The sequence below is a fragment of the Plectropomus leopardus genome, chromosome 1 (genome assembly GCF_026936395.1).
Source record: "Plectropomus leopardus strain MGB_pleo_1.0 chromosome 1, ASM2693639v1, whole genome shotgun sequence".
Lineage (NCBI taxonomy): Eukaryota > Metazoa > Chordata > Actinopteri > Perciformes > Serranidae > Plectropomus > Plectropomus leopardus.
The window spans coordinates 20436125-20464096 of NC_142176.1; the positions used below are offsets into that span (position 1 = coordinate 20436125).

General features: G+C 38.5%; 1 protein-coding gene and 3 long non-coding RNA genes across 5 annotated transcripts in view; 3 read left to right on the plus strand and 1 right to left on the minus strand.

Annotated features, from left to right (window-relative positions):
- LOC148190404 (uncharacterized) overlaps nucleotides 1-4995 on the plus strand; it is a 215390-nt gene extending 210395 nt beyond the window's left edge. Inside the window, exon 7 of the long non-coding RNA XR_015776558.1 lies at nucleotides 4871-4995. This is a non-coding gene — a long non-coding RNA (uncharacterized LOC148190404). The remainder of the gene's footprint in view (nucleotides 1-4870) is intronic.
- Nucleotides 1-22959, minus strand: stk33 (serine/threonine kinase 33). 2 transcript variants are annotated; one of them, XM_088077314.1, is made up of 14 exons: nucleotides 22648-22959; nucleotides 12811-12927; nucleotides 12145-12258; nucleotides 11895-11999; nucleotides 11573-11708; nucleotides 8415-8500; nucleotides 7683-7770; nucleotides 6617-6692; nucleotides 5237-5349; nucleotides 5014-5099; nucleotides 4855-4927; nucleotides 4169-4326; nucleotides 2704-2790; nucleotides 1-2327 (listed from the first exon to the last, which is right to left on the minus strand). In XM_088077314.1, the coding sequence occupies exons 2-14, from the start codon at nucleotides 12925-12927 to the stop codon at nucleotides 2106-2108; spliced, it is 1461 nt and encodes a 486-aa protein (XP_087933440.1). In that variant the 5' UTR covers nucleotides 22648-22959; the 3' UTR covers nucleotides 1-2105. The 2 variants fall into 2 exon arrangements, with proteins under 2 accessions (XP_087933440.1, XP_042343614.2); XM_042487680.2 differs by having other exon boundaries at nucleotides 11573-11711; nucleotides 22648-22958.
- On the plus strand, nucleotides 11647-25783 carry LOC148190405 (uncharacterized). The gene is made up of 3 exons (XR_015776559.1): nucleotides 11647-11702; nucleotides 25171-25237; nucleotides 25734-25783. It is a non-coding gene; the product is annotated as an uncharacterized LOC148190405 (long non-coding RNA).
- Nucleotides 25784-25975: 192 nt separating this feature from the next.
- LOC148190406 (uncharacterized) lies at nucleotides 25976-27609 on the plus strand. Its single transcript, XR_015777462.1, has 4 exons — nucleotides 25976-26168; nucleotides 26561-26737; nucleotides 27080-27166; nucleotides 27288-27609. It is a non-coding gene; the product is annotated as an uncharacterized LOC148190406 (long non-coding RNA).
- The last annotated feature ends 363 nt before the right edge of the window (nucleotides 27610-27972 follow it).

Below are 27972 nucleotides of genomic sequence, written 5' to 3' on the forward strand. Positions count from 1 at the left end.
ACATCACATTTTGTGACTAAAAAGCACCCAAAAAAGAAGCGTGTCTAAACCATTTATTTTGACCATGAAGACATAACCATACAACATATTAATTAGTGACACTTTACATGGACATTGCAGTTTAAAATGGGCAGTGACTCAAGCAATCAATTCTAATTACACATCTTCATGCACAAAACTAGGTAGTAAGCTTTAGGGATAGCACTCTCCTGTCAGATTAACTCCAGGAAATGAATTCAGCAACTTGCTACAGCTCCATCTGCTGTTTATACCAGTCTGAGTAAACCAAAGGCAGACAGTGTGTCAATAATGTTGCAGTAATGTTGCAGTCTTTTTGGCAAGCAGCAAAGATAAGTCACATGCCTATTGTACATTCTCATTTTCATAGTTTGTTGTATTTCAAATAAATCTAAAGAACAAATGACAGTGAAAATCAGTCGTCAGTATGTTAAGAAACATCACACGAGATCAGAATGTATGCCTGCACTGTATTTGAGAAAGGTTAACAACCTGTGCTCGCACTTTTAAGACAATTGCCTCCTCCTCCCTGCAATACCTTTTGAAAACAGTTTCAACAAACACACACTACATTCACACAGACACACTAAAACACAGAGCCTGTGCATGAGCACGGAGCCCCCATTGTTGGCACTCATTCACTTCAAGATGCAAATGGGTGGATTTGAAATTCAGCCTCTGTGTGTTATGCTTGGCTACTTTAATGTTGTATCTATGCCGGGGATTATTCTCTCTACAGCGGAAAAAACCTGTGCTTGAATGGCAGTACCCTCAAAGTAGCTTCTACTGCTTTCAATGGCCTCCAAACGAGATTAGACCCGTGGCTGCCCTCAGTCCCAATCCTCTGCATTCAGATGGAGCGTAACCAGCCTGTGTGACGGTTTTTCTGTTTTGACACAGAGTGGGTGCAGTCACTGCATATAGGCCGTTTTAGAATTGAGAGGTCAGAGAAGAAAAAAAGAAAATCCCTAATGTTCACTTTGGCGTTATATAATGATAGCCAATAAAATCTCTTGGGCTCTTTATGAGTTTTCTTTGTAATTAGGCATACAATTCTAAACAAGAGAATACATTTTGCCATTTTACTGAAGAAAAAATATGCAAAATGTTGTGGAACATCTCTGTGTTTTATATTTGGCACATTGTAGTCTTATTCTTATTCCATTAGATATACACTTTGTATTTGAAATATTACCTCGCTACTGATTTAAAGACAGCTTCAACTTTTAATCACACATTTCTTTGAAAAAAAATATTTTGTGGGAGTCCATTTGTACATTTCTTTTCACAAATGTGTCTGTTTGGATATTGAAAATATTACACCAGGTTATTACATCCCTCTTGACCTCCAGCTGATAATTATTTTTTTCCTAATGTAATAAATTAATATTCACTTTTCATACTGCAGAAATTTAATCATTTCTATATGGAAAAAGGCATACATTCACAGTGCATATATATAAAGAAGTGACAAAAAGAATGACAGGATGTGCGGCTAGGTAGTAATTCAGTTATTAAATAACAGTTTTATTAAGGAATGAGCTGTGCTGTGCTCAAATCTCCTGGGTGGCTCTCTTCACTTGACTAACTCTAGGTCACCGCTTTCTAAAACAAAACAAAAAATCCTTCAGCCAGATGCCACCTGTAATATCTGAAAAAACAGACTCAATCTGTGTGTTTGCCGGCAACTATAAAAAGGTGTGAGCCTGTATTTGGGCTGCATGACGTTCTTAAACAGTTGGCTGTGCAACAGTAAGCATTTGTCTAGCAGTTTGGCTCCAGCCAGGGAACACCTCGGACCGAGGCCCTTTCCTTTGGCACGAGGCGCTGCTGAGGCTGAACCCTCAGCTGCAGTGGAGTCCTTGTACTGTTTTCACACCTGAATATGAGGCCCATTTATTTGACACTGCTGTCACTGCTCAGTCTTTGGTTGTCACCATAAAGTTTGCACCATTGACAGCAGTTTCATTCACATCGCTGCTAAATCACAAAATTACATAAAATAAACAGAACTGCATTAATAACATCCATCTCTTCCATCTCTAGCTTGGTTTTTCTCTTGAATGCTCAATCACTTGTATTATCTCTCACTGTTTCTCATGTGATATGGCTCGTATTTTAGTTATATTCTGAAAGGGTATTGGTAGTTTGCGGGTGCCAGTCCTACTTGTACCAGAGGTAGAAGGTCTGTGGTCGTCTGCCTTACTGAGCTCAGATGTTGGTTTCTGTCCTGCACTGATGTCCTTCTTGTCCCGAGGTTTGCGCTGCTTTGCACTTGGCTGTGTCGAGGTTTTTACACTGGCATGAGACTGCAGGGATAAGATTCATATTCTTCTTACATAACAGAATTAAGTATCACATCCATTTTAAAACAGCTGCATGGCTACACCTTTATTACCATTTTGTGTAAGAGGTGAATCTGGCACCATCTAGTGGTAACTGAATGTGAGAGGCAGTAGGCATGGCAAAATGAAGGCACACAGGCAGTCAAACGAGAGAGCTTGTGTTTAAAATTTTTAAAAAGCACAGCTGTTTTTGTTAGATATTTGTTGTTTTTAAATGTAGACCAATATCCAGTTAATTAAAAAGTACAGGATATGTTGAGTGCAACTGAAAATATCATGCAAGACTTTAGAATAAATGATAAATCAAGATTGAACTGAAGTTGTAGGAGGTTTTGCAAACCTGTGTGGTGGAGGGTTGAGGCTGTCCCGCTGTTTCAGAGCTGTTTTTGTGTTTGTCCTGCTGGACGGCGCCACCACTCTCTTTACTCTATGTTCCAAGATACAAGGATAACACAAAGGAAAAAATGAGAGATTGATAGCTGGACTCCATGACTATACATAGTTATTAAGGGCTGACTTATTGAATGGTAGTTTACTTAAAAGGAAAAATCTGTTTTTGTTTTGTTTCCAACCAGTCTCTTGAACACTGAGATTCATAATCATAATTGGCATTTGGATACTGACATTAACGATATTAACAAATCAGAAACTGATGCAAGAATGCAGCATGAGCACACCCACAAGATGTTGTATATTTATAACTTCCCCATAAAACTATTTGCAGCTTTAGGGAGTTTAAAAGTACCAAACCATAAAGTGCATTACAAAAATAATTAGGTAGTTACCTTCACATTTTCCATGTTATTTTCTTAGAGGATTATTAGAGGACTTGCTATTATGGTTGATAACCCATATGAGCTCTGTACGTTGGTGACTAAAAGTGATTATTAATGATGACATAAAATTTAAACAACTTAAAAAACAGGAGGTTTTACTCTAAATGCTGCGTTATATACTTAAAGCTGGGGTAGGCAGTTTTATTTTAACATCATTTGGCCAAATCCCATATTAAACTTTGAGCATATTGGAATTCAAGTGGACTTTTAAACCTCCTCTTGGCTCAGTTTTCAGGCTTTAGCAAGTCTAGACGGTGATGGGAGACTTTTACCAATCACAGGTCATTTCAGAGAGAGGGCGTTCCTATTGGCTGTTTGACAAATGCAGATGCATGTGAACGTCCCTTCTGTAAAAGCCTGACGCAATGGCTGTCGCTATTCCAGCCTTGGCAACAGCTGCCTACACTGCAGAGCAAGACTAAGAGTCGGACAATAAACAAAAATAAAACACATTTCTGTATCTGCAAAATTAGATGGACATGACATGTTGCTGATAGTTTAGTCTTCTGCTAAACAGCCAGAGACTCATGTTCACACTTTATTCAGCTAAGGCTCTGTCTGTGTGGGCAACTCGACAATGATTATAGATCAGTGTAAGGTAAAGACTGAGTTACTGTCTGAGACGCATGCATATGCCCATGGTCGGTCATGTGGTGGGAGGGGCTTAGGACAGAAAGGAGAGGGCAGTAGGAGTGGGTGTATTGTCAAGTTTTGACATTTTCTTTTACCTGTCTCAGATTTTTGCCTACCCAAGCTTTCATGAGATTCTTCATTCATGAGATTCATGAGAGTCTTAATTAAAAAAATAAGCTAATTAATACATGAGCTAAGTGATGTGTAAGCAGACATTAGAGTACATGAAGTAGTGACTTGACATTGATTAGTCAGGAACCGTATGACGTTACAGTCGTAAGAAAAAAAACAAAAACACATAGGTAGTTGAGGTCAAAATGCAGATCTGAGCAGTACCGGCTTGGTAGATATGGAGGGTGTGCAGGAGCTGCTGTCTCTCACAGTGTGGCTCCCGCAGTTGCTGTCAGTTTCTGTTGAGGCTACCCAGGGGAGCGGGGTGGGGTCCAGTGTGCCCTCAAAAGAGTTGAGGGACAAGTCCTCCAGAGTCCTTGTTCCTATTGTAGACAAATTAAATAACATCAATATGATGTGGCATTGGTTTATTTTTTTCCCTCCATTCCTCCTCTGCCTCATTGTACCTCGGTTCTCTCCACTGAGTGATAATCAAATGCCTCATATTTACATATTACAACCACTAACTGTGTAGATTTTACTGATTTGACCTTCCGTCTTAACTTTGACATATCAAGTGGTACTGGGTACTGCACAGCCATTTGTGGTGAGAGTAATTTTGTCTTACCAGCTTTTGGAATCGTTTATCAGGACACCCCAACACATTGTTGTAGCAATACAACGTAAACTGCAGGTAATCAAAATAATCCTATGCTCCGTGCTACATTTCCAGTTAATTCTCACTCAGTTTAAAAGACTAACCTTAAATTGTTTTCTCTTCTCTTCATCCATTTCATTCATATTGTATACCATAACACATTGACTTATAATCACTTGCACAATGCTGTTTATTCAAATTATATGCTCATGACCTGGATTAAGTTATTTGAATGAGTTAATCTTCATCTTACTCTCTTTCTGTTCCAGGTCGTTGCGCATCATCTCCATCACATTGAACGGCATCTCAGGCACATTAGTGTCACCCTGTTGGACAAAGCACCCTGTAAGAGCTCCTTGTGCAACTCATTAAGTAAAGTTTATGAATGCATCCGGAATAATCATTGCCTTACTGTGATCCACGGGGTTTCTAGTAGCTGATTAGCGGACATGCGGTAGGCGGGGTCCGCCTTCAGAAGGCAAGTCAGTATATTCTTTGCTGTTGAGGTGGATGCAAGACAATGGTAAGTTTGTTAGTAACAAATAGAACAGTAAATCTGTATCTATATAATATCCTGCACTGCTTTCTCCTTTATCCAAGATTAAATGTATTAATTATTTATTAGCAAGTGTCACCTGAATCACTGACTGTGTCCCAGATGGGCTGAGTAAATTTGACTTCTTTGTTCTTTATCTCCTCAAGGAGCTTGTCCCTTGTTTTGGCCACAAACGGAGGCTCCCCACATAGCCTACAGGGACACACAGCTCAGATACATGTATTCACTGCGTGTTTGTGTTTGTATATATGTATGTGTTTGTAGGGGTGTGAATCTTTCAGTATCTCACCATTTGATTTGATTTCGATTCTTGGGGTCCCGATTCGATTCAGAAACGATTCTCGAATCAAAATATAGGAGGTGTAATTTCAGGATCTACTCCAGTCTGTTTTACCAGTGGCATATTATGTTATGGACACACTTTTCCAAAAAAAAAGTGATGCAGTTGTTTGTGTATCCCATTATCTGTGCCATTCTGCAAAGCAACTGCTATCTGTTATACTGCAGAGGGCCACATCACTGACACTTCAGAGAGGGCCCTGATTCTCCTGCCTGCTCTGCCTGCAGTGAACAAAGAGTTTACATCCATATGAGGCCCTCCTGCTTGTTAGACTGTCTCCTGATTTACCCTTGTCTCATTATTATTATTAATTATTAATTATTAATTATTAATTATTTATTATTTATTATTATTATTATTATTATTATTATTATTATTATTATTATTATTATTATTATTATTATTATTATTATTATTGTTGTTATTATTATAGGGGCTACCAGCGTTTATTCTACTGCACGAGGCGCTACCAATAACGCAGAGCGTTACATACAGTAGGATTTGACCAATCAGAGTGCAGTTTGCTCTAGATGACGTGTGGCATACGTATACGGATACAAAGCGTGGGATCATCTTCCGATTGGTGGACAACCGAAACAAACCTCTGACCTCTGTCCAAAGGAACCATGGGAAACCAATATGGCGTTTAGCATCGATGCCAATGCACTTTTATCATCGAAATATGGACGAAATATGGACGGAAGACACCCAATATCGGAGCTATCATCACGGTTTATTGAACAAGGTCTCGTAAAACACGCGAATTCCCAGGCTGGATACCGAGGCCTCTAAAAGAGCTACGATGCATCGGAGAAATCCCTCTGAACGGCACAGCCGGCAGCTTTCACTGGCGAAAAAGTAAGGTGACAAAGATACTAAGACTTTTCTAAATGCTCAAAATTTTAGAGGGTTAAGAATAGACTATTTAGTAGATATAGAGTATAGTCGATGTTTAGGATTTTTGAACTGATTCTGAATCGTTAAAAACGCGAATCGAAAATTCTTATGTGAATCGATTTTATCCCCCGCCCCGATGCATGTATGTGTTAAATGTATATGTAAAATGTGTGTGTGTGTGTGTGTGTGTGTGTGTGTGTATATGTGTATGTATGTACTTACAATATGTACATAACAACTCCTATGCTCCACACATCACACCACTGGCTGTAACCCCGACCGCTCATCATTTCAGGTGCTGAAATTCACACATATACAAATGTATACCTTTTTTTCTCTGAGATATAGACATTTCTGGGATCAAAACTACTTGTTGAAAGTAGTTGACCACCAGTGGTGCTGCAGAGCAACATTTCAATAAACTGATCCCATATTATTTGTATCATGTGTCATTAGCACACTCACAAAAGCACACTAGCCAAAGCTAGCTGTATGCTGAGGACACAGTGGCTGAAGTTTAATCAGAGGACTGGGTTTTATTACCCTTGGATACAGGCTTAGAAACGGGTTTGGAAGAGTGCCCAAAACAACAAAAGACTGGTAGATTGTTAGCTAATAACTTATTGTAACTTTATGAGTCTGTCTCTTCAGCTCCACTTTTTCAGCCGCCCCCCCTCACCCCTCCTCCCTTCCTCTGACCTTGACCCATCCAGCTGGACTAGGGCCGCATAAGTCCAGCTAACTGGGAAAATTCACAGACTTCCCAATGGCCGGTCCACACCTGTGTCAACTGTTGTGATCGTAACTTTCAGTAAGTCTGCAACACCATGTTTGATTTGTGACACTACCTTGTCAAAATTTGTGCACTTACGCAATTAAGTGCATAGTGTATGCAGTGTACTACATATCAGTGTAGAAATGGATGTTAATATATATCATTTTGTAGCTTGCTCCTCAGTAATGTGGGCTTGCTATTAGAGCACAAGATGCAAACAAAATAGAGATCTGCTCATAAAAGCATTGCTTCAGAGCACCACTATAGGTATGTAATGATGAGTATGGATATAAAATACACCTGATACATCCCACATGCAAAAATAGAATTACACTCACTGTGTGCTTACCCAATCAAAAGCACTATGCATGGAATTTACAAATGTCCAACTTATGCACCCTATACTGAGGGTGTGGCAAAGGGCAGCTACACCGCTCATTCAGACTTTGAGCCGTATCCCTGTAGTCATGTGTGCAGTTAACTGGCATGCTGTAGGAAATATAGATGTCATACCCATATAGGTAAGAGTCCCACAAGCTTCCTTCATTATGTTCTCAATCCCTACACCACCTGTCTTCACCGATAGTCCGAAGTCTGTCACCTAGGTAGAGAACAGCATATAAGAAAAGAGGTGACACAAAAAAACATGATTTAGCTAACAGAACCCACATCAAATTTTTTGTTAGGAAAAAAGCCTCAAGATTGAGCACAAACATTGATCCTTGACGATTCACATAAACAGCAACAGCAGGCTGTACGGGCCCAAACACTTACAAAGGGGTATCACATCATTACAAAAGCAGAAAAAAAATCCAGAAGAGAATACAAACGCCTGTGAAATAAAAGTCATTTATGCTGTGCCACAACAACACTGTCTGACAACATGTACAGTATGTGGGTGCCTGTGTTTGTGTGTGAGACAAGGTAAGAAAAACAGAGAGACAGGGACATTTGCGCTGCGGTCTAGCCTTGTTTTAGCTCGCACACCAGGTATCTGCTTTGGCTTGCTCATTGTCAGTGCAGACAACATGTTGTGCTCAGCTGGTCATTTGTTTGAAGATACAGTTGAGTCTCTTTTTGTAAAGGAAGACCAGAGGGAGTCTGTCATAATGAGGCAGCATTTAAAGCCTTTACTAAATATAGAGGAGATAGTGGGCGAAGAAAAAGTGCCCATCAGAGGCTTGTACCCGGTCCGACAGAGATAGTAGCGGTGATGGAAGGTTTCAGTTTGTGTCGCCACCGTACCTTGATATTAATCCTGCCATTATCGTCCTTGCCAAGATAATTCTTCACAAGAATGTTCTCGAGTTTCAAGTCCCGGTGTACGATATCTGTAAAATGTTTGGAGGAAAACTTTAACACAGTCACAATAGTTTTGACATGGATATATGCAGTATTGGGACAAGCAAACTACATGTAATTAAAATAATAGTTTGACAACATTTTGAAGCAGCTTGCTAGTAGTTAAACTGAATTCATATTTGCACAGTGATTCAAGTAGTTCAATAAGATTTTGGCTATTTTTTGTGTGGTACTGAAACTACAAACAAATTTGGTCCATAAAAGGAAAGGAATTTATATTTTATTTTCATTTCACCATAGCATCTTAAGTGAATCAGTGAACTCGATTTCTCTCTAGCAGGGATTATTCTATCATCTAATTTCTCTGATGTTTAAAGGCAAGTTTTAACTTAGACTAGTCATACTAGTCTAAAAGTAAGAAAACTCAGGAAACAGTCAAAATTGATCACAATTCAATCTGAAAAATCTTCCGTCAATCTCAAGAGCCATTTGAAACATTTTTCAATTACCAAAAAAATATTTTCAGTGCCGCTGAAATTATGCACACATTATGAATATTGCACAATAGTTTTTAAAACTTGACAACAACTCACAAAATAAAAGCTTACAGTAAATAATTCTATGGGAAAATGTGCCTCATTATGACAACAGGATTTTCAGAGAGTGAACGCAATAACATTGCATACAGCCTACAGCCTACCTTTCACCAAAAACAAAACAAGAAAAAACAAAAAAAAACCAACAATATATGTTAATATGTGATTTAAATGTACATTACATTACATTAATAACATTTTTTTTCTAAAATAACAAAAACCAACGTGTATTTCTGGTGCCGACTAGCGAGAGAGGCAACATTTATTCATTTAGTTGGCTAATTGTGCACATCCCCACTCTATAAATTAGCTTTGCTGTAGTTTCACTTCTCCAGTGTGGAGTCAATGGTAACTTGCAAATCTATGCTTTCAAAGTAGCTTCTCCAAAGTGTGATGTATGTGACAAGTAGTTGCTGTAATCAATATTCAAATCAATATTTTTATATTAACAAATAACAATAGATTCAATGAGTGAGAACCACAACTCACTGAGAAGTATCACAGAATTCTGCAGTTGTCACTATAATACCAAAATGATCCATAGGTAAATCTAAAGTCAGGAGCAGAGCTCTGAAGAGATTAAAGTCTGTGATCAGAGGTAAGTGGAACACGATCTGCAAATGTCTGTCACCACAACAGCGACGGTATGTTTTACACTAACAGAGTCATCTATTTACCTTGCTTACAGTGGGCCGGGCTGATGGGCCTCGTTAACAAAACTTGGTGGAGTGAGAGAAGGCAGGAGGAAAAACACAGTTTGCCCTGGGCAGTCCTTTTCACTGCACTGTTTGAAGCAACCAATTATAACAGTGTGGATGGTGTGTAAAAGGTAAGTCAGACCAACTGGTGTGCATAAAACAAACACCTGAAAATGTTCTCTTTTGCTTTATCCATTTTTTACTCAACTGTTTGCTGGCAGCTGAACTCTCAATTTCATATCCAAAAAAATGTCTTGCTTTGATAGAGCGACATAAAAAATTTAAATTACACTCCTTAATGTACACTCCTTTCTTTTGGTTATTTAATAAATAGTGCCCAGAGCATGCCGCGTCATTATTACCAAGGATAACATCTTTTTTGGTGCTTTATATTTTAATCACTCTAGTAACTCCTGACAAATGGCAGCTGAGTCTGATAAAGAACAGCAAAAATGTTAAAGCTTCATGAGTGGTCATTTGACGAAAAGGGTTCTGGATATTCAAAGCTGGCGCTTTCTTATTAGTGTCATTAGTCTCTATAGAGGGCAGGAAAACCAGCACAGAGGGACTTTCCATGTGAGAACACACCTATTAATCAGTATTGCTCCCTGGCTTGTTGTAAATTAGTCATTAACCACATGTAATGATGCCTCACTGCCAGGCAATGTCCTAAATTACCTCTAACCACAGATTTCACCATTAAAAGGGGAAACAGCATTTCCAATAAAACATGCAGATTTAATTAAAATGTGGATCATGTGTTTTTCTCAGGAAATTGTTTATTGTTGCTCTTTTATCAAAATGAGCCACACTTCTATAATGACTGAATGGCAAGATATCTCACGTCACTGAGGGCAACACAATTTGAGTAAAATAATGACATCACCGACTATTATAACTTAATTGAAGCACATGTTATACAAAACACAGCCTGAGCCAGACGCAAGGTGTTTTCCTAATCCACCTTTGCACTGAATGTAAAAATATTAAACACCCAAAACTAAAACAGAATCTAATTCTGCCTCAGCCACATAAAAGTGCAATTACTGTGAAAAAATGTAGTAACCAAGCTGCAACCCTCAGGGCTGAAAAATAGTGCCAACACCGAAGAACCAAAAACTATAGTTCCTCAGATGGTCACTTGAGACTGGCTCTAAAAGCAAGTCAGTCCTCGTAGATCCCTCTGTTAAAATGCCCAACTTTACAGCAGAAATAAACATGTTTACAGCCTGTACAAAAAACAGTTCTGGTTTCTAGAGCTAATTTCTCCATTCAAAACAACTGAACCGGGGATGAATTTTAACTCACACATTTCCATTTTCTTTAGGGCTAAAAGTAGCAACACCTTGTCTGCGAGGCCCCCGAAGTCCAAGATGGCATGACTGAAATGCCAAACTCAAGGCTTCAAAACGTGAGTCTACAAACCAATGGATGACATCACTGTGGCTGCATCCTTTTTCTTTTCCTCTTTATTTTTTTTTATTTATTTTTTTTTACAATCAATGGAAGTAAGTTAAAGCTCCAGTTGGTAACTTTTATGAAAAAAAATAATGTTCCTCCTGCCTGCCTCTACTGGAATTTAGTAGAATCAAATGCAGTGCATTTGATTCTACTGAATTGTTCGTCTTGTCTTCTGGTCATGTCTGTTGCAATAGTAACCACACTTGTATTTTGTCACACCTGTAAACATTGATTTCAAGGTGAAGTGATGACTCTAATCACTGGAGGTCATCAAAAGCTAGATTTCCAGCTAATGTTAAGATTATTTGTAACAGTTCCAAAATGTCAATGTGTAGAATGACATTACCTCTTTTGTGAAGGTAGACAATGGCGTCAGCTAAGCTACGGATGATGTGCTTTGTTTTTTCCTCCGTCAGGAACTTTTTCTGTTGCAACAGCTGCCTCAGTTCACCTCCACTGCACAGTTCCGTAACCAAGTAAGTCTTCTAGAAAAAAGAAAAAAAACTAAATGCATCTGACCATACAGTTGGTTGGCCTGTGCTTATTGGTAATATGGATGCAGAGACGCACAGAAATAAGAGACTTTGATATGTCACATGCATCACACATAGCCCACTCTCTTTATTAGACTTACTTAAAATTGTTACTTACAGGTCAGCAGTGCTCACCTTTGCTGTTTGGTAGACTTCCTGAAGATGTATTATGTGAGCGTGATTCACTTCTTTGAGAATGTTTATTTCTTGCCCCAGCATCTCTGATTTTGAACTTCCTGCCTGAAATGACAGAAAGGCAAATCACAGCTGATGGAGTTTCAGCATGGCTGTGGTCATTTGTTTCTCTCTTAGCATTAAACTCTTATTGGCGCAACTTTTTATCACGTAAAAAAAGGCCTCACAGAGGGATGCCAAATGCACTCACTGCTGGTTTGGAAACCTCCTTAATAGCCCAGTTTGTCTGTGTCCCAATGTGAGTGGCTTCATAAACAACTCCAAAGCTACCTTGCCCCAATTTCCTTCCAAATTCATAGATTTCCTATGGGGATGAGAAAGAAAACATTAATACATTTGTAATCTACACCTGCTCACTGTCAGTCAGAGAGAGCAGAGGATTTCCCTTAAGCTTGTGTTTAAGACTTTGGGATCATTACACGGTTTTGGATTACAGAAACATTACGTTTTAACTCAAGACCTAAATTTCAAAGTACATCCTAATTTCAAGCTCTCTGAAAAAAAAAAACTTGCAACATTTTCAGGTCTCTGGAGATGCAGAATATAGTATTTCTAATCAAGTTACAAATGATTAAGTTGCTGTTGCAGTTCGTTCAATCTCAGGTCTAATTAACTTGATCATTATCTGTGTGCATGCAAGGCTGAGCACTGGCTGTTTTGGATTTGGCAAAGGGAGCAGTCAAATTCCCCAATGAAGGGGTTCTATACAGCAGCAAAGTGAAGTTTGATCCTCTTCTGGTGCAGATAAGAGTGCACTATAGAGGTCACCAGTGAGTGTATGTGACTTCTTCCTCAGTGGTTTCCCCATAGCACAACACAGGACTGCAGTGAAATCATGTAAAGAAGCTTTCCATACCCTGAGGTCAGCATCATCCTGCAGACGTATGAAAGGTACATTCCTCTCCAGTGTATCTTTGCTGGTCCGCGGGGACACCATGTTCATGCCCAATCCCCTAACATAGGCTTTTGTCATCTAGAGATGGAAGGAGAGCGCAATCATTATCTCTGAAATTCCTTGTCAGGCCAAAGGACGCAATCTGTCCATGACAGGAATTCCAGAAATTCTTTTCAAACTAGATGGACACTTGAAGAGTGCAGAACTCTATTAAGCCAAATGATCCAGTCTACTATATGTGATAATAATCAAATAATCATTTCATCTTTTTGAGCAAAAAAAGACAAACATTTTCTTTGCTTCTTAAGCATGATAATATATATATATATTTTTTCAAACATCATAAACTGAATACCTTTGTTTTTTGGATTGTTGGATGAATGAAATATACAATTTTAAGACCTTACCTCTGGCTCTGGGAAATTACACAGGATTACATAGCATGTTTTAATATTTTCTGACATTTTATTGATAAATTGAGTTATCAAGAAAATAATGGGCATATTGATAGATAATGAAAATAATTGTCAGCTGTCGTCCTAATGTAAATTTGCTAGTGTAACTGCTATAAAGGCCTACTTCTGGATATATTTTTTAAAACTATTAGAATGATGTCAAAATTTGGTTGTGCCTAGCAGAAGTCTCATCATCCCAGCTATGCATTTATTATATTTTTAAATTGCAGTCAATACTATTACTTGTTCTCGTGAAGTATCAACTGAACATTTTTCTCTGGTTGACTTTATTGCAGACAATTCACATTTGGATGTGAGGAAATGATAATTAGTTGCATGATATGTGTGTATTTACGTTTCCATAGCCTTATTTTGAGAAAAAAGCATTGTTACATTTGTACTGTTTACTGTCCCCAAGTGCTCCATCATGACTCCTTTTTTAAATTACATTTGCGCAACTAATTACAAAGGCCACCCAAGAGGACCACTGGAACACATGAATGTTAATTCTGACATGAAGTCATCGTATTTCTATAATTGCCAATGTTTATTATTGAACATTACTACAACCCACTGGATTTTAAGACATGAGGTATTTATTCCGCCAAGGCCAAATGCCCCATCTCGTACTGTTAACAAAAGTAAAACAAAATGTTTTTTGCTTGCCCATGCTACACTCTATCACCAAGTTTAAAAAATCAGGCCAGTGGTTTTTCCATAATTCTGCTGACAAACAAGACAAACCATACCCGAAAACATTTCCTCCTTGGCAGAGGTAATAATAACAACATTTCTTTGATCATTTCATTATTTACTGTCATAGAAAAATCTCAGTGTGAATGCTGTCATGGAGAGGGATTTCTTAAAATCCTGTGTTTATTATAGGCCAACACACTTTCACAATATTGTATCAATTTGTATTAAATACTGGTTGCTAAAAGCCCATGCCAAACCATAAAAAAGACAGACTGACAAACATCTTTTTGCCAACTAAGACAAGGTCAAGACAAGACCAGTCCTGCTGTAAGTTCTCTCATTTTTTCATGTTGCAGTTTACTTAACAGCTTTTAGCAACTCAATACAGTAGCTGGTCTTATATTGTCACCACTGCAACTTTTAGACGACCGAAAATCCAAATTCCAATGGCATTAAACTTGCAATAAACTAATTTGTTTCAGCACTATCTGAGATGATAACATTTTTCCAGAAACGGTTACAGCTTTTCTTCCAATTTGTTAATAAAAGCAATCCGCACTGCTTTCAAAAGCTTAATTTACCCATACTGAAAACACTATTTTTAAATTAGTGCATTGGTTGGTGTTTTAAAAAAGTAACAAAACTAAAGATGTCTACACCTCAAGAAGTAGAATACATCACTGAATATTTACTACCTCTCGTCTAACTTTTTTTATCGCTGGTTTATGACCAAACTGCTGACTCTGTCTGAGCCCATATTACCTTTAAGCACAATTTACCCAGCTTGAAAAACAGTATCTAAAGCCAAATTAAATGTAAAGCAATTATCAAATGATGACTGGGAGCGATGAAGTGGATCCACCACATGCACAGCAATTAATTATTAACAAGGAAGCGGTGTCTTTAACCTCTTCACTCTGATGCATTATTTTAGCCCTGACAGGGCTCTCATAACAGACCTGTCTCTCCCATTATCTTCTGTCTATTTTCCAATCAAAACGATTGTGACAGGATCTGGAAATTCCAATCACCTCAATCACAGCTCATTTGTGGGAGACACGGGCATGTGATGAGTGTATCACCAGGGACTTATTGACTGGAGGAGGAGGGTCCTGTGCATCTCAGGTGTCTCTAAGACAGAGGTGTCTGGTCGTTAGCCTCAGATCCCCAATGCAAAGGAAATTGGATATCAGGGTCAAGGAGGGGTGAGAAGTCTGACCTCAAAAAGGGTCACGAATAGACATGGGTCTTAAATTGCTTTAGGCCTGGGGTTGTCTATCTGTAATCTCTAGACCAGCATTTCTAACATTACAGATTAAACTACAGGTCAAAACGCAAACTAGATTACTTACATGTTTCTGTTTTCTAACTTAATTACTTCAAGTTTTTACACTGAAGCTTGCAACCAACCAGCTGAGGACTTGAAGGGCTGCAGGAAGAAAATTAACCCAAAAGTGATCAGACTTGGCCCTCAAATGCACCCAAGAATCAATGCATTTGAATCCTAATAAAAACGGATATGCACAGTTCCTTTACCTCAACTGTCAAGTGAAAAAAAAACGGTTAGGGCTCTACCCCGCTTAGAATTATGCCAGTTGAATCACATTTGGCTGTTCAATACAAATATTCGATTCGTTTTTGTTTTCCATACAAAGTTTTACACTTTTAGTGGGGCTCGTCGGGACATTCAGTGTGACAGTGGCATTCACGTAATATAGTAAACAAGCTAAATGCACTAACGATGGGTTGTAAATGTGCAACATTTTTTGCCAACACTAGATCCCAAACAAAAGCCAGAGACTGTATCCTGTTAACTTGCTGTAAACTGTAAATTCACCACCTCTAAGCAGAAGGTCTCTCCCTCTCCACTCTGCTTCTCTGTGCTGCTGTCTGCATGTCTGTAGCAGCTTGTACCGAAGAGTAGCCTTAAAATCAAGAGCACTTACTCCTCAGCAAAATCTGGAGAACAAAACATCGCCAGAAATACATTGCACAGCACGTTAACATGCAAAAAAACCCCCCCAAAACCACTACTCGACTTAAAGCAATCTCAATTGGCTGAGGTTCTCTGATTGATGATTTGACTCTCTGACTTTCAAGCAGCAGCCCTAGAAATCATAAATGCTATTAAGAGAAGCTGCCAATTCTTTTAAGACGATTCAACAGCAGGGCAGACTGTAACAGGCAGGATGTTCCTGCTGTTCCTCCAAATCCCACCATTCTTCAGTGCAGCTGAACCAAACAACGTTTAAAAAAATGCTAATGCAGACACAATCCTTTTCCAGCTTGCAACTTGGCCAGTTTTGTTTGCTGCATGACCAAATTGTTGGAAATAAAAACTCTCAGCAGCGGTGGGTAAGAATGGTGCCCCTCTGCCACCTGCTCACCTAAAATAAAATGCCTTCTATTAAGCCAAAATTCTTAAGTTCAAGTACTTTTATCAGCAGTGCTAACTTGAAATATCTCCTTGAAAGACCAAAACTGGACTATTTCCCCATCTCTACACAGATGGAGGGTTGATCCAAACATAAATTATTGACCCTTTAGACCAACATCAGTTTTGCTGTTCTCATTTAGACGCCTTTCAGAAGCATTCAACCTTTGGGACCTGAGCACATTGGTTTGATTTCTTTTGTAAACATAGGGAAAAGGCAATGAGCAACATGGCAAGAAATGTCTGGCAAATTGGGATTTTTTTATTATTATTTTTTTTTAATGTAAAAGGTGACAAGAAAATTACCTTAAAATTAGCTGTGGGACAATTACTAGATAATATCCAAAAAGGGAAAAATGTCCAGAAAAGTATATTTTTAATTCTTATACTCGTATATTTAAAATTATGTTACTGAGAAAAAAATATTATTTTTATTTCTAGTGATTTCTTGAGGCAATTTTCTTATTTCTTTTGTTGTTGTTGGTTTACTTTACTTTTTTCTTTTTCCCTCCCTTTTTTTGCTTAACATTTCTAAATTCTTGCTACTTTTTGGGCCAATTCTTATCAAGTTGCTCATTATCTTCTGCTTGTGTTTTTGAAAAAAAATCAAGACAGTTTGCTCAGGTTTTAAAGGGTTAACTACATCGATTAATTACTAAATAACAGTAGACAGTACAAATTAACAATGTCAAAAAACAATGGTCTTTGTTCACATGCAGACACACAGAAAGATGAGCAAACATCGGGGCGCAGCCCAACCCTGGGCAGACACAGGCTGTGGTCCGCCTTTTATACCGAGTTGGCCTCATCTCCAGTTTCAGCAGGAAGTAATTAGAGCCAGTGGTTCATCACAAGTCAAGCCCATACTTGCCTCATCTCTCCATCGTTCTGTCAGACAGCAATTTGTGTTTATTTACACTACTGAGTGAACAAATATAGGTAGAGCCTAATGACTGGGAGTGTGGGGGATACTGTCTCGGAAGACAAAATCAATGTCACTTTGGAACAATGAGAGCATGGACATACAAGGGATGACTCAGATCCTGTGTGACTTTTCTTCCCTTTAAAACTGCTTGTCTTTCATTAACTCAAGGTAATATGTATTTACTCTTTCTCCCCTCGTGATGTCAGAAAGACTGCCACTAGCCCCTAGAGCAGAAATACTCTACGTATGGTCCATGGGACAGATTTAGCCTGTGATAGGGTGTCAGTTGACCCACCGGCCACTTTCTAACTCACAATAAAAGCAAATTGGGACTTGCTTGCACTTTGAATGTAAAAACATTTCCAGAGTGCATAGAATAGCAACAACATAGAGCATATTTAAAGTAAGAATCCCAGAACACCTCAAGATCCAACCTAAGCCTTGAAAGTCCTCAAATACTATAATGGCCCCTCTGCACACCAGTGCAGGGCTTGCTTTGGCTTTTGAGTGAGGACAGCAAATGTATAAAGGTTGAAAACAAGCAATTAAGTTATTATACAGTACCGATTATTAATGCTTGTTTACTAACTTGCATCTGACCTTCTGAAGTGGCCATCAGGCAAAGTAACTATCCGGCCTTCAGCCTGCGGGGGTATTTAGATCACGCACTATAAATCTAATGAACAGGGAAAAAAAATCTGATAATGTTTCAGAGATGGCAACTTCTGTTGTTTCCTGGCATATGCTGCTGCTGCTGCTGATTTATCACTTTTAAAGTAGGAAGTCGTATCTGTTGGTCATTTAGGGCTGAAACAATAAGTCGATATATCGATGAGTCGATCGATATAAAATAAACGGAGCATAATTTTTGCCCCATGGATTTTTGTTCGCCAGAACACCTTATTTCAGCAACAGCTTTTTCCATCTGCAAAAAGGACTCTGAATTTTGCCTTTTTTACCCTAAAATAGACTTCATCGTTGCACCATGCGCTTAAATATCCACCTAAATATCCACTTTTCTTTTCCTACCCAGTGATACTGTGATCATTATTGCGTGATACTGTGCGATATAGTGTTGTCAGAAATAAATATTAATTGATTCATATCGGCTCTGACGACTTGAAATGGCTTGAATACTTATTTTCTACAGTATAGGTACTCTGGTACCAACTGCGCTTTTTTGTTCTCTCTTGTTAATGTTTACTACAGTCATTCTGCTGTTCTCTGCTACTAACCAAAAGGAGAAAAGTTGTAACTGTCAAGTTGCTATATTTATCTTTTGATTAGAATATATAATATTATGACCTCAATGCCAGTTTTTTTCCCATGTTGTTGAAAATAGTATCAAATATTGATATTTTTCAAGGCACTGAAAAGAAGTTAGGGATTCCAGTACTGTAACAAATTTAATGTGATATGAGTTTTATAGCTGCCAACTTATGATGTCTGTCTATGTGCAACTCTGCTGTGAACAGGTATGTCACTATGATGTACCAAAAACACATTTCACCAACTTTGGTCATGTGATCATTAAATTGAAGTGAATGTTAACTGTTTGTTTTAAACATATATCCAGAAAAAAAAGAAAGAAACTGGGTCTAGTTTCAGCTTTTTCAAATTTCCAGCTTTTTCTGTTTATACAGTTAGACTGATGTTCTGGGCAAACAAGATATGCCAAAATATCTTTGGCTGTGGTTAATCAATTGATTGCAAAAATCACTGACTAGATTAATTGATGATAAACATAATCATTCTTTGCAGCCGTACCGCTGTTCATAAGCGGCCCTCACCAGTAAAACAACTGCCACATGCCAAAATCTAGTAATGATGTATCCCAGAAAGAAATGGCCTATGCTGCTGAAACCACCGTGTCAAAACAGTTACCACTTTTCAATCTCACCCAGACCATCAAGATATTAGACGATTCAATTATTGCGCAGGGCCTTTGCTTTCTTTGATGGAATAAACAGCAGAATAAATTAGGCTTAAGCGGCTCTCTAATGACGGCGCCTCAAGCTGTAACAAGCAGCCGCTAAAATATAGCCCGAAAATCAAACAAAAACAGAATCTTACTTACTGCAATTAAAATGTACTCTGCTATCCGTTTTGCTTGAGCCCAAATATTACATTTTCCTCATGTGAAACTTAATCATTTATTGACAGCTTGGCTTTGATGACAAATGATAAACTTCACAGTCCTAATGAAGCGTGGAATTACATTACCTGATGAGGCAAGAAATTGCATGTTTAGAATGCAAATATAGAGCCCATCTACTTCACTAGGTTATGAGGTGACTCTTAATATTATGCAGAGAGATTATCAAAGCCCGTGGTCAAAATGTAATATACCAAGAACACATCAACATTAAACCATTAAAGCATACAACAGACGCACTGAAGAGCTGTGAAAATACAGACTGCTGATGGCTACAGGACAAAAAGGGGGTGCTTTAAGCTATTCCTACACTGAGCAAGCAAGCAACGTTAAGGCATGTAGTGTCCCTATAAACAAATCATTTAAAGGCCGCTCCAAGAATTCCTTCTGTCTCCAATGGTCATGTTTGATAAGTTTCTACTGGCAAGAAAACATGCTTTGCCAAAAGGAAGGAAAAGATCAAATTTTGCCATTTGCTCTGAGCACTCCACATGTTGCTGGAAGATAAGGGCCAACAAATTCAAATTTTCTCATTGGTTTAATCCTGGTTAAAGCTAATCTCTGCCCTTGCTGGGCTCAGCCTTGGGAAGCTAGGAGGGCAGACATCTAGAAAAATGTAGGCCATAGCAGAAACAAGAACAAATCAAATTCATTTCAATGACAACCCGGAGAGAACTCAGCACATTCATATCAGAATACACAGATGTCTACACATTCAGTTATAAATCATTCATTGTCAAACTGCCGAGCTGATAACGTTGACGCTCTTCACTAAAAAAAAATTTTGAACGATATAGAACAAAAGATGCAGGACAACCTAATGTTTATCAAAATTACAATCTGTTTTATTGCCAAGTAGCAGTGTTGTAGTATTCAAGATCAGTCTCAGGCTCAAGACCACTTTTTGAAAATCTCAGTCATGACTTGGACTGTATCACATTTTTACTCTGTCTTTTGTCAGCCCCAGACAACAAGAACTCTGGATTTTCTTTCAAGGCCAGTCAAAACTACAACTGCATTTTATTAAATTGCCTGTGCCAGAAAAAGAAGTGTTTAAAAAGATAGTTAAGGAACATCCCCACACATATAATTCAGCCCTGCAGTGCCATTTGTTTATTTTATCATGACATTCTAATAGTGCTTAAACATACACACATACAGTATATATGGCAATAAAATAGGTTAATAAAGATGCATTTTCATGTTTTCTGTGGCTGTATTTATGGGAATGTGGATTTTTCAAATCAGTTCCATAAGTGCCTTCGATTTGCATGCTCCACATTTTATCCTGAGTGAGCCAGCAATCGCACTGGTCTGGTCATGGTCTTGTCTCAGTCTTGATACACTCTGATTTCGGTCATGACTTGATCTTGGGCTCAGGGGTATTGTTTGAATGGGGGACTAGAATTAGATATTGTTATAATACCTGGAGGGCATTTGCCTCTTGCATCATATGAAAAAAACTCGAGTGCAACAGTCTGTTATTTTAGTGAAAAAGTATTTAAGCATTCAGTATGCTTCTTACTGCGTACTACTTACTTACTGCTTCTTTACAGTGACAGGAAGTATCTACTGTGTGGTTTTTGCTCTTTTGCTGACTGTTTATGAAAACACAATTGGTCCGCCTACGTCGTTTCTACTTGGTGCATACCTAGAAACTATATGATAGTCCTGCCAGGTGAATGGGGAAAAAAATGCAGAGTGAACCTTGCTTGAGTAACCAGTATTGTGTGGTGGGTTGCCTATAGCATATTTTGAACAACAAGTCGCAGGCCATTTAAAATTGGGTCAAGGGCCACAATTGGTCCCCCGGCTGGCTGCCAACTAAGTTTTAATCACAAGTAATTTGCTGTGATGTATTCATGCACAATATAAATATAGTATGAGAAAATTAAATAAAAACAAGTACAACATAAATCAAGAAGCATCTACATGGAAGAAAATTCTAACATAAGTATAAACAATACTCTAAAATCATGTACAATGTATTTAAACAAAAATGAAAGAGCAGTGCAGTTTTTAGGGACTGTTCATAATTTATGAAAGGAGAAGAGGTGGTCCAAAAACAGGTGAGGCACTCCAAATATTTGTTAAGCACTGGGGAGGGAGTTATGTTTTTTTGATTTGGCTTACGGAAGGGCCATTCAACTTTAAATGGTCGTATTTTGTATTTATTTAAAATAACCTCAGAACCCCAAAATCCACAAGTGGGTTTGGAGGGCATGTTTTCTTTAAAAATAACAAAAATAACACCATTTAATTAGCCAGAAACTGTGAAATATGGTTATTTATGGTGGAGGAAAGGAGGGTCACGCAATTTGCCATAGCAACTCTGGGATGTACAAGGAAAAATATTTGTAGCTCTGTGGGGGAGTCACACTGCAGCCCCTACTCTGATAAATAAAGCACAGTCCCTTAAAAGAGTGTGGAGATGGGCAATGTTGTCCTAGGAATGAACAGGGGCTTACTATACGAAAATTACCAAATTGTGACACATGCTGAGGCTTTAACTGAACCAAAAATTCAAAATCAGTGCTTTTTCAGTAGGGGTCTTACTGACAGGGATAGCAGTAGTTAAAATATATTCAGTGCACAAATGCTTCAGGTGTTGTACATATTAACATCGACTGCTCAAACTAGGATAGCAATAACCTCAACTTATTGTGTTAGTTAACCTATATGGCTCAGTGAAGGTATTTTTGTGCTCTAAATGTTCTAGATATTCTCGCAGTTAGCGTTAGTTTACAGTTAATGGGAAATGCCGACAGTAAAGCTGTATTTACCACGTGAGCAAGCTAATATTGTTACAGATAGGTATTTAAACAGCCTGGTATACTGTCATGCATGTACAGGATAGTACATGACGACTGAGTCACGGTCACTTCGCCGTTAAAACGTCTTGTAACGTTACAATAAAATAAGTTCAAGAAAGCACTTGTAAAAACATAAAATAGTGTAGACATTTTGATAATCATTTTTTAGCTAAGCTAGCGTTCCCCACGCGTTGTCATGGCAACGAAACATGAAGTTTGCGTTTACCGAGACATTGACGGGTTAAAACAACACGCGTTTGCTTGCACCTTGTAAAACAATGTAACTGGTGCTTATAAAAGAGTCAAGAAAAGTTTCTTACCTCTCAGAGTAGATCATTTTTACTCAGCAGGTTGGTCTTCAAGCAAAAACTTTTTCAGCGAGTGACTAGGGGAAGAGAAAAGGGACAAAGCTCCTATGAATGAGCAGCGCTCCCTCGAGCCGTCTCTGTGCGCTCTGTCCGGGGCTCGCAGCGCCCCTGCTGGCTCGTGTATGCAGACCAACGTGATAATGAGACCTTTTCAAGATAAACGTGAACACGACAGGACTGTGACCGAATTTACAACGTGCACGGTAACTGTAAAGTATCCTTTATGTAAGCGAATGGGGAACCGTTTTTCCCCCCTGTGGCATCCTGGATTTTTCTGGGTCTTTAGTCTCCATCTAGTGGACAAACTGGAGGGTTTTTCATTTTTTTCATGTGCAATTCATTTTCAAACAACACAAGCGCGTTATCTGTTTAGAAAATCAGATAAATATAACCTCAGAAGGTCAATACTTCTTGCAGTTTATCACCTGAAGCCACAATTATGGTAAAGGTTTTAATTTTTTGTTATAGGAATTTCATCAAACTATTTTAGGAGGGTGTTTTGGACACAGTTGCTGTGCATGTATTTGAAATTGTTTTTGTTCTGCCTATAATTCAAGTGATGTAGACTGATGATGACTTTTAGTGTTTTATTAATGAAGATATATCCTGAGTGTATTTGATGGTTTACAACACCTGCCACCATAGAGCTTGACAACCTATTGCTGTTCATTTTGTATAAATATAGGTTCAGTTTCAACTTTTAAAACATTTTTACCTGACAATCATAAATGGCATGGAGTAAGTGTGCAGGATTTACTCTATTTCTTCAATGTACAGATTACCAATTAAACATAGCCCTAACTAAAACACAATTTTAAATAATTATCTGGAAAACTAAATGACATCATAATTCACAACATAATTAAAAGGAGTGTGTTCAAACCATGTTCTCCTATAGTTATTGCTGCTACTGGAGCAGCAAACCCTTTTCTCTTATGCTGTTCAACATTCTGCCAAGACACATTGTCAACTCAGCCAGACACCAGCACAGCCATTTGACATGATCTCACGCTGACACCAGCTTTTATCCACAATTATGGCGTAAGATCTTTTTTTCCTGGATTTACAAGAACATTTTCTCATCACATCTCTTGTAACATCAGAACTACTTACTACACTTACAATTTAAAAGTCTTTGTAGATAATTTCTACTCCAAACACAGAACCTTTCTGCTTTAATGTTCTTTTGAATGCAGCTTATCATTCATGTGTTTTTCTTACTCTTTACTTTTGTTCCCTTTATTATACAGCTCATTTTCTTAACAGTGTGTAACAACAGGGAACCCACTAAAAACCTGAGTTAGGCTCTAGTTCCTTTTGCAAACAGTTTAAAGTGTGAAAGGGGTTTTTGTAAATCTTTAACCAAACTGGTATTTGGACAGCTGGAATTTTAACACGTTTTTCAGGACTGAGCTGAAACATTCAATATTGACATTTTTAGGTGTTTTTGAGATCCTCATCCTAGATACATATCCTTAAAAAGAACAAAAAAGGGGGTTTTGGTTTATGCTGCTAATCCATACGATTGAATGATGCCCAGTAGAATATCTCCACATATTTGTTGACCAATAAAAATTGGTCTCCTTTTGTTACATACCATACATTCTAATTAGTAACCACTGATTTCCTCCATCAGGCAGACTTCCGCCTTTTACCAAAGACATTATCGATGAGTTTGTCCATGTACATGGAGCCATTGTTTTGTCTGCGGCCTGAACAGTGCTTCAGAGTCTCAGTCACATGACAAATGAGTTTTGTGAAGAGGCTGGATATCTCAAAGTATTCCTCCTCTGCTGCTGCAGACGCCTCCAAGAAGTGGCAGTTGTCGTCCTGAGTGTTTTACGTTGGTTTTCTTTTGATAGAGATCATATCATGGAAATCGTGAAATAATTGCAGTTAAGCTTAGATAGATGTAATGCAGGATCACTGATTCAGAATTGACAAATTGTCCACATTGTCAGCGTTAATCGCTACTTTGTCCTTTTGAAGCACCATTACTTGTACTCAAGCTGCAGCGGCTTTATGCTTTCCACTGTCACAGTCAGAAAGTTTACGCTTCTGAATGTCTAGTAATATGCAACTTAAAATGGCATTAAAATATCAGCTAAGTACTTTTGTTTGAGCTACCACCTACGTGCTAATCATACAAGTGTACTTTATCAGACGGATAACGGCTGCAGCTCGGTCAGTTTCCAGTAGTGTTCAGTCATAGAAACACTCACCTCCTGTTAGATATGCATCTATAGTCTATAGCAAATCCTGTTGAAATAGGCGGCTAGTTTGCTAAATATACAAGCTGTCATTACATTGCGATGTGTTCATGGTTGGCTGGATTAAAAACCACCCACTCTTGTGGCCATAAGCACAGTTGTCTTACTTTGGCGTGTCTATTTGTACATGATTATTTGAAAAGTAAGTTCTTCCAGTGGTGTTTTAATGTGCTGTATGTGTTCTTGTTTGTCTCTCTCTTTTAAGCTGGCTGCCTCCGTAGGAGAGAGCAGTCCAAGACAGGTGGAGACGACCATCCTGGCCTGCCAGAAAGGTATATGTCACACTTAGAGTAGACATTAGAGTAGCATTGTTTATAACCCATGGACCTTTACCACAATTGTTTCACTGTGCATAACACTACAAACAGTATAACACAGAGCTCTTCACTCTTAAACCGGACCAGGCCGATGCCCATGTCTACATTCAGGGAAAGGTAGCAAAGACAAGGAATATAGTTGTTGAGAAGGAGGAGGTATACCTGCAGTCCTTCTTTGAATATCCCACACCCTTCTCTTCATTTGACATACATTTAGTAGATGGCGTTTTGGGTATGACACAGCGCTGCAAAAACGGACTAGTAGAATGGAAGCTTTTCCTGATACCTCATGGAAGACAATTTGTTGCTTTGCCTCTCATTGCGATTAACTGACCATTTAAACCTCATCCAACCGCACACCTGAACCACCCAATTCCCCTGCTTGTCCACTGTCTTGTGTGTGTAATTATGTCTGTCTGACTGTCTGTCCACCTTGTTGCTGCCTCTCTAGTCACCATGGCCCCATTCTCTAATCTGCCCCCGTCTCCTCACCTGAACAGTAAGTAGTCACTTTAAGATGTTTTTATCAACCTACACTATCTTGTCATCATATTAACTAATTGTGTGATATATTTGTAAGACATTATTCATCACACAAGAGTACCACCTGTACCAGGTAGTATTTGTATCTCTACCAAACTTACTACTAATTCAAGTACACTTTTTTGCGCAATTTTTTTGTATTAGGTCAAGATGAACCTAAAAGTGGTCTCAGAGAAGGGCAACAGAACTGGTCCAGTGGCAAAGGAGTGGCTTTCAGATGGGCTTGCGTGGTGGCCCCCTTATTGGGACAAGTTCAAAATCCTCAGTAGTGTCCAAAGAAGGGTTGTCCCTCAACCAACAAAGAGTTGGAAGCAGTTTGCTGCTCATGTGCTCTATGAATCAGGTAATTTTCTGTGTAGAGTCCTTATGCAATTGAGTCATACAGCTTCTGATGTCCTGATATTTTGATGTTCTGATATTGTCTTTTGTTACTATCATTACATCTAATCTGTTTATGTTATAGTTGAATAAATAGTAAACATGCTAAATTTTGCTTACAGATGCGATTGAAAAAATACAAGCAAGGTGGGAAATGTCATGTGTGACATTAGACCTAAACACTGACAAAGAGTGACAAGTCAGACAGCAGATCAACTTTGGCTCTATGTCTCAAAATTTACAGAACTTTTTCCTTTTTTTTGCCTTGAGGGATATGTCGGCATACAGCTTTCTTTGTATTGCAACTGGTTATTCATTAAAATGAAAATGCTAATAATGGTTCATTTGCATATGTAGACCAAAACGTTTTAGAACACCATCACCCTCATCGTCGTCATCACCTCATCAGAGGAAGATGACCTTCCTGCGCCGCTACTGGAAACGCTACCTCGACTACCTAAAACACCAAAAAGAGTTCATCGCGCCCCTCCAAAAAACTTGACAGCCCCTCCTCCCAAGACGTCATCAGAGCTGGTAAGATCGACATAAGGGATAAAGAGTTTGATCTTTGTTTTTTTAAGTCACATTAAACAGGCCTCAATTTCCCACTCAGCCTCCTCCAGCTTGCAATCAGATGACTCAACACTGCAACCCAATACAACAGCTCTGCCACGATTTCCACTGAAACATGAGAAAGAATTATCATCTTATACCACATAGCATATTTTTAGAGACTTTCGCAAAACATCATAATTTACATGCATGTTTTCACCAGACGTCCTTCATCTGTCACTGTGTTGTATCAATAAAAAAATCAATAGTCTCCAAAAGACTTCTAGTTTTAGCTTTTTTAATATTTTCTTCAATTCATAACAGTGAATTCACAGGCCCAACCAACGACCTCCAGCAGCTGCGGTAGTCCAGCTCCAGCCTTGCAGCCTGTCAACATGGAGTCTTCTCAAAGTAAGAGAGATGACACAGTGAAGATATGGCATATATTGAAAAATTCACTGACCCAAGCATTTGTAATTATGTTGTTGTGAAAGAAATGTGTGACCAACATCAATAAATTTCTCATTTCAAGTCATAACATCGAATTTGAGGCAAGACTTTGAGGACAGACCAGTGACAGACTCTCATCAAGGGCCAACTTCCACAGACTGTAAGTGTCTTTCAGAAATTCTACGCATAAGGACGCTGAACCTAAGCTCATACATGTGCAGAGTTAATGGTTTGAGTATCTACAGACTGTTCAGGAGTCTAACAGTGTCATCACCAATATGAGTTAATGATTGTTTTGTTATTTCTTAGTCACGTTTACTAAAAGAAATGATGGAATTAATTCATCCTGGCATTTATTGATCCTGGCTTATTTTCTGTGTGGAACATGTAAAAAAAAAAAAAAATCACTGAGATTGCGCTGTACACCCCCCACACATATATATTACATATGTTGTGTTTGGGTCCACTGGACCACCTAAACTAGCACCACCAATATTACAGGTTTTGTGCAGTCTGGCATGCATATGTTGATAAAGTACTAAACAGTATGTATTTATAAATGTGATTTAACAGAGGTAAATGGCAATTATTTACCATAAATGCTAGCTACTGTGTTTGTCAGACAAGTATTCTAAATTTTTACTTTTTTACCTTGACGTATCAAGTGATGTTGCTGGGATGTGGTTTGTCAGTTGTTGTTTTTTTTTTTTTTTAACACAAGTGTGGTCGTTCTGTTTGGTTTGACAGGGCGACCACACCCCCTGCTG

Excerpts from the sequence above, each read along its gene's own strand:
- stk33 (XM_042487680.2), bottom strand. The coding sequence starts at position 12,927 with ATGACAAAAGCCTATGTTAGGGGATTGGGCATGAACATGGTGTCCCCG. Across the intron at positions 12,259-12,810 it reads AGGATGATGCTGACCTCAGG|GAAATCTATGAATTTGGAAG; the intron begins GTATGGAAAGCT and ends TCATCCCCATAG. Across the intron at positions 5,100-5,236 it reads GGACACAGTCAGTGATTCAG|CAAAGAATATACTGACTTGC; the intron begins GTGACACTTGCT and ends CCACCTCAACAG.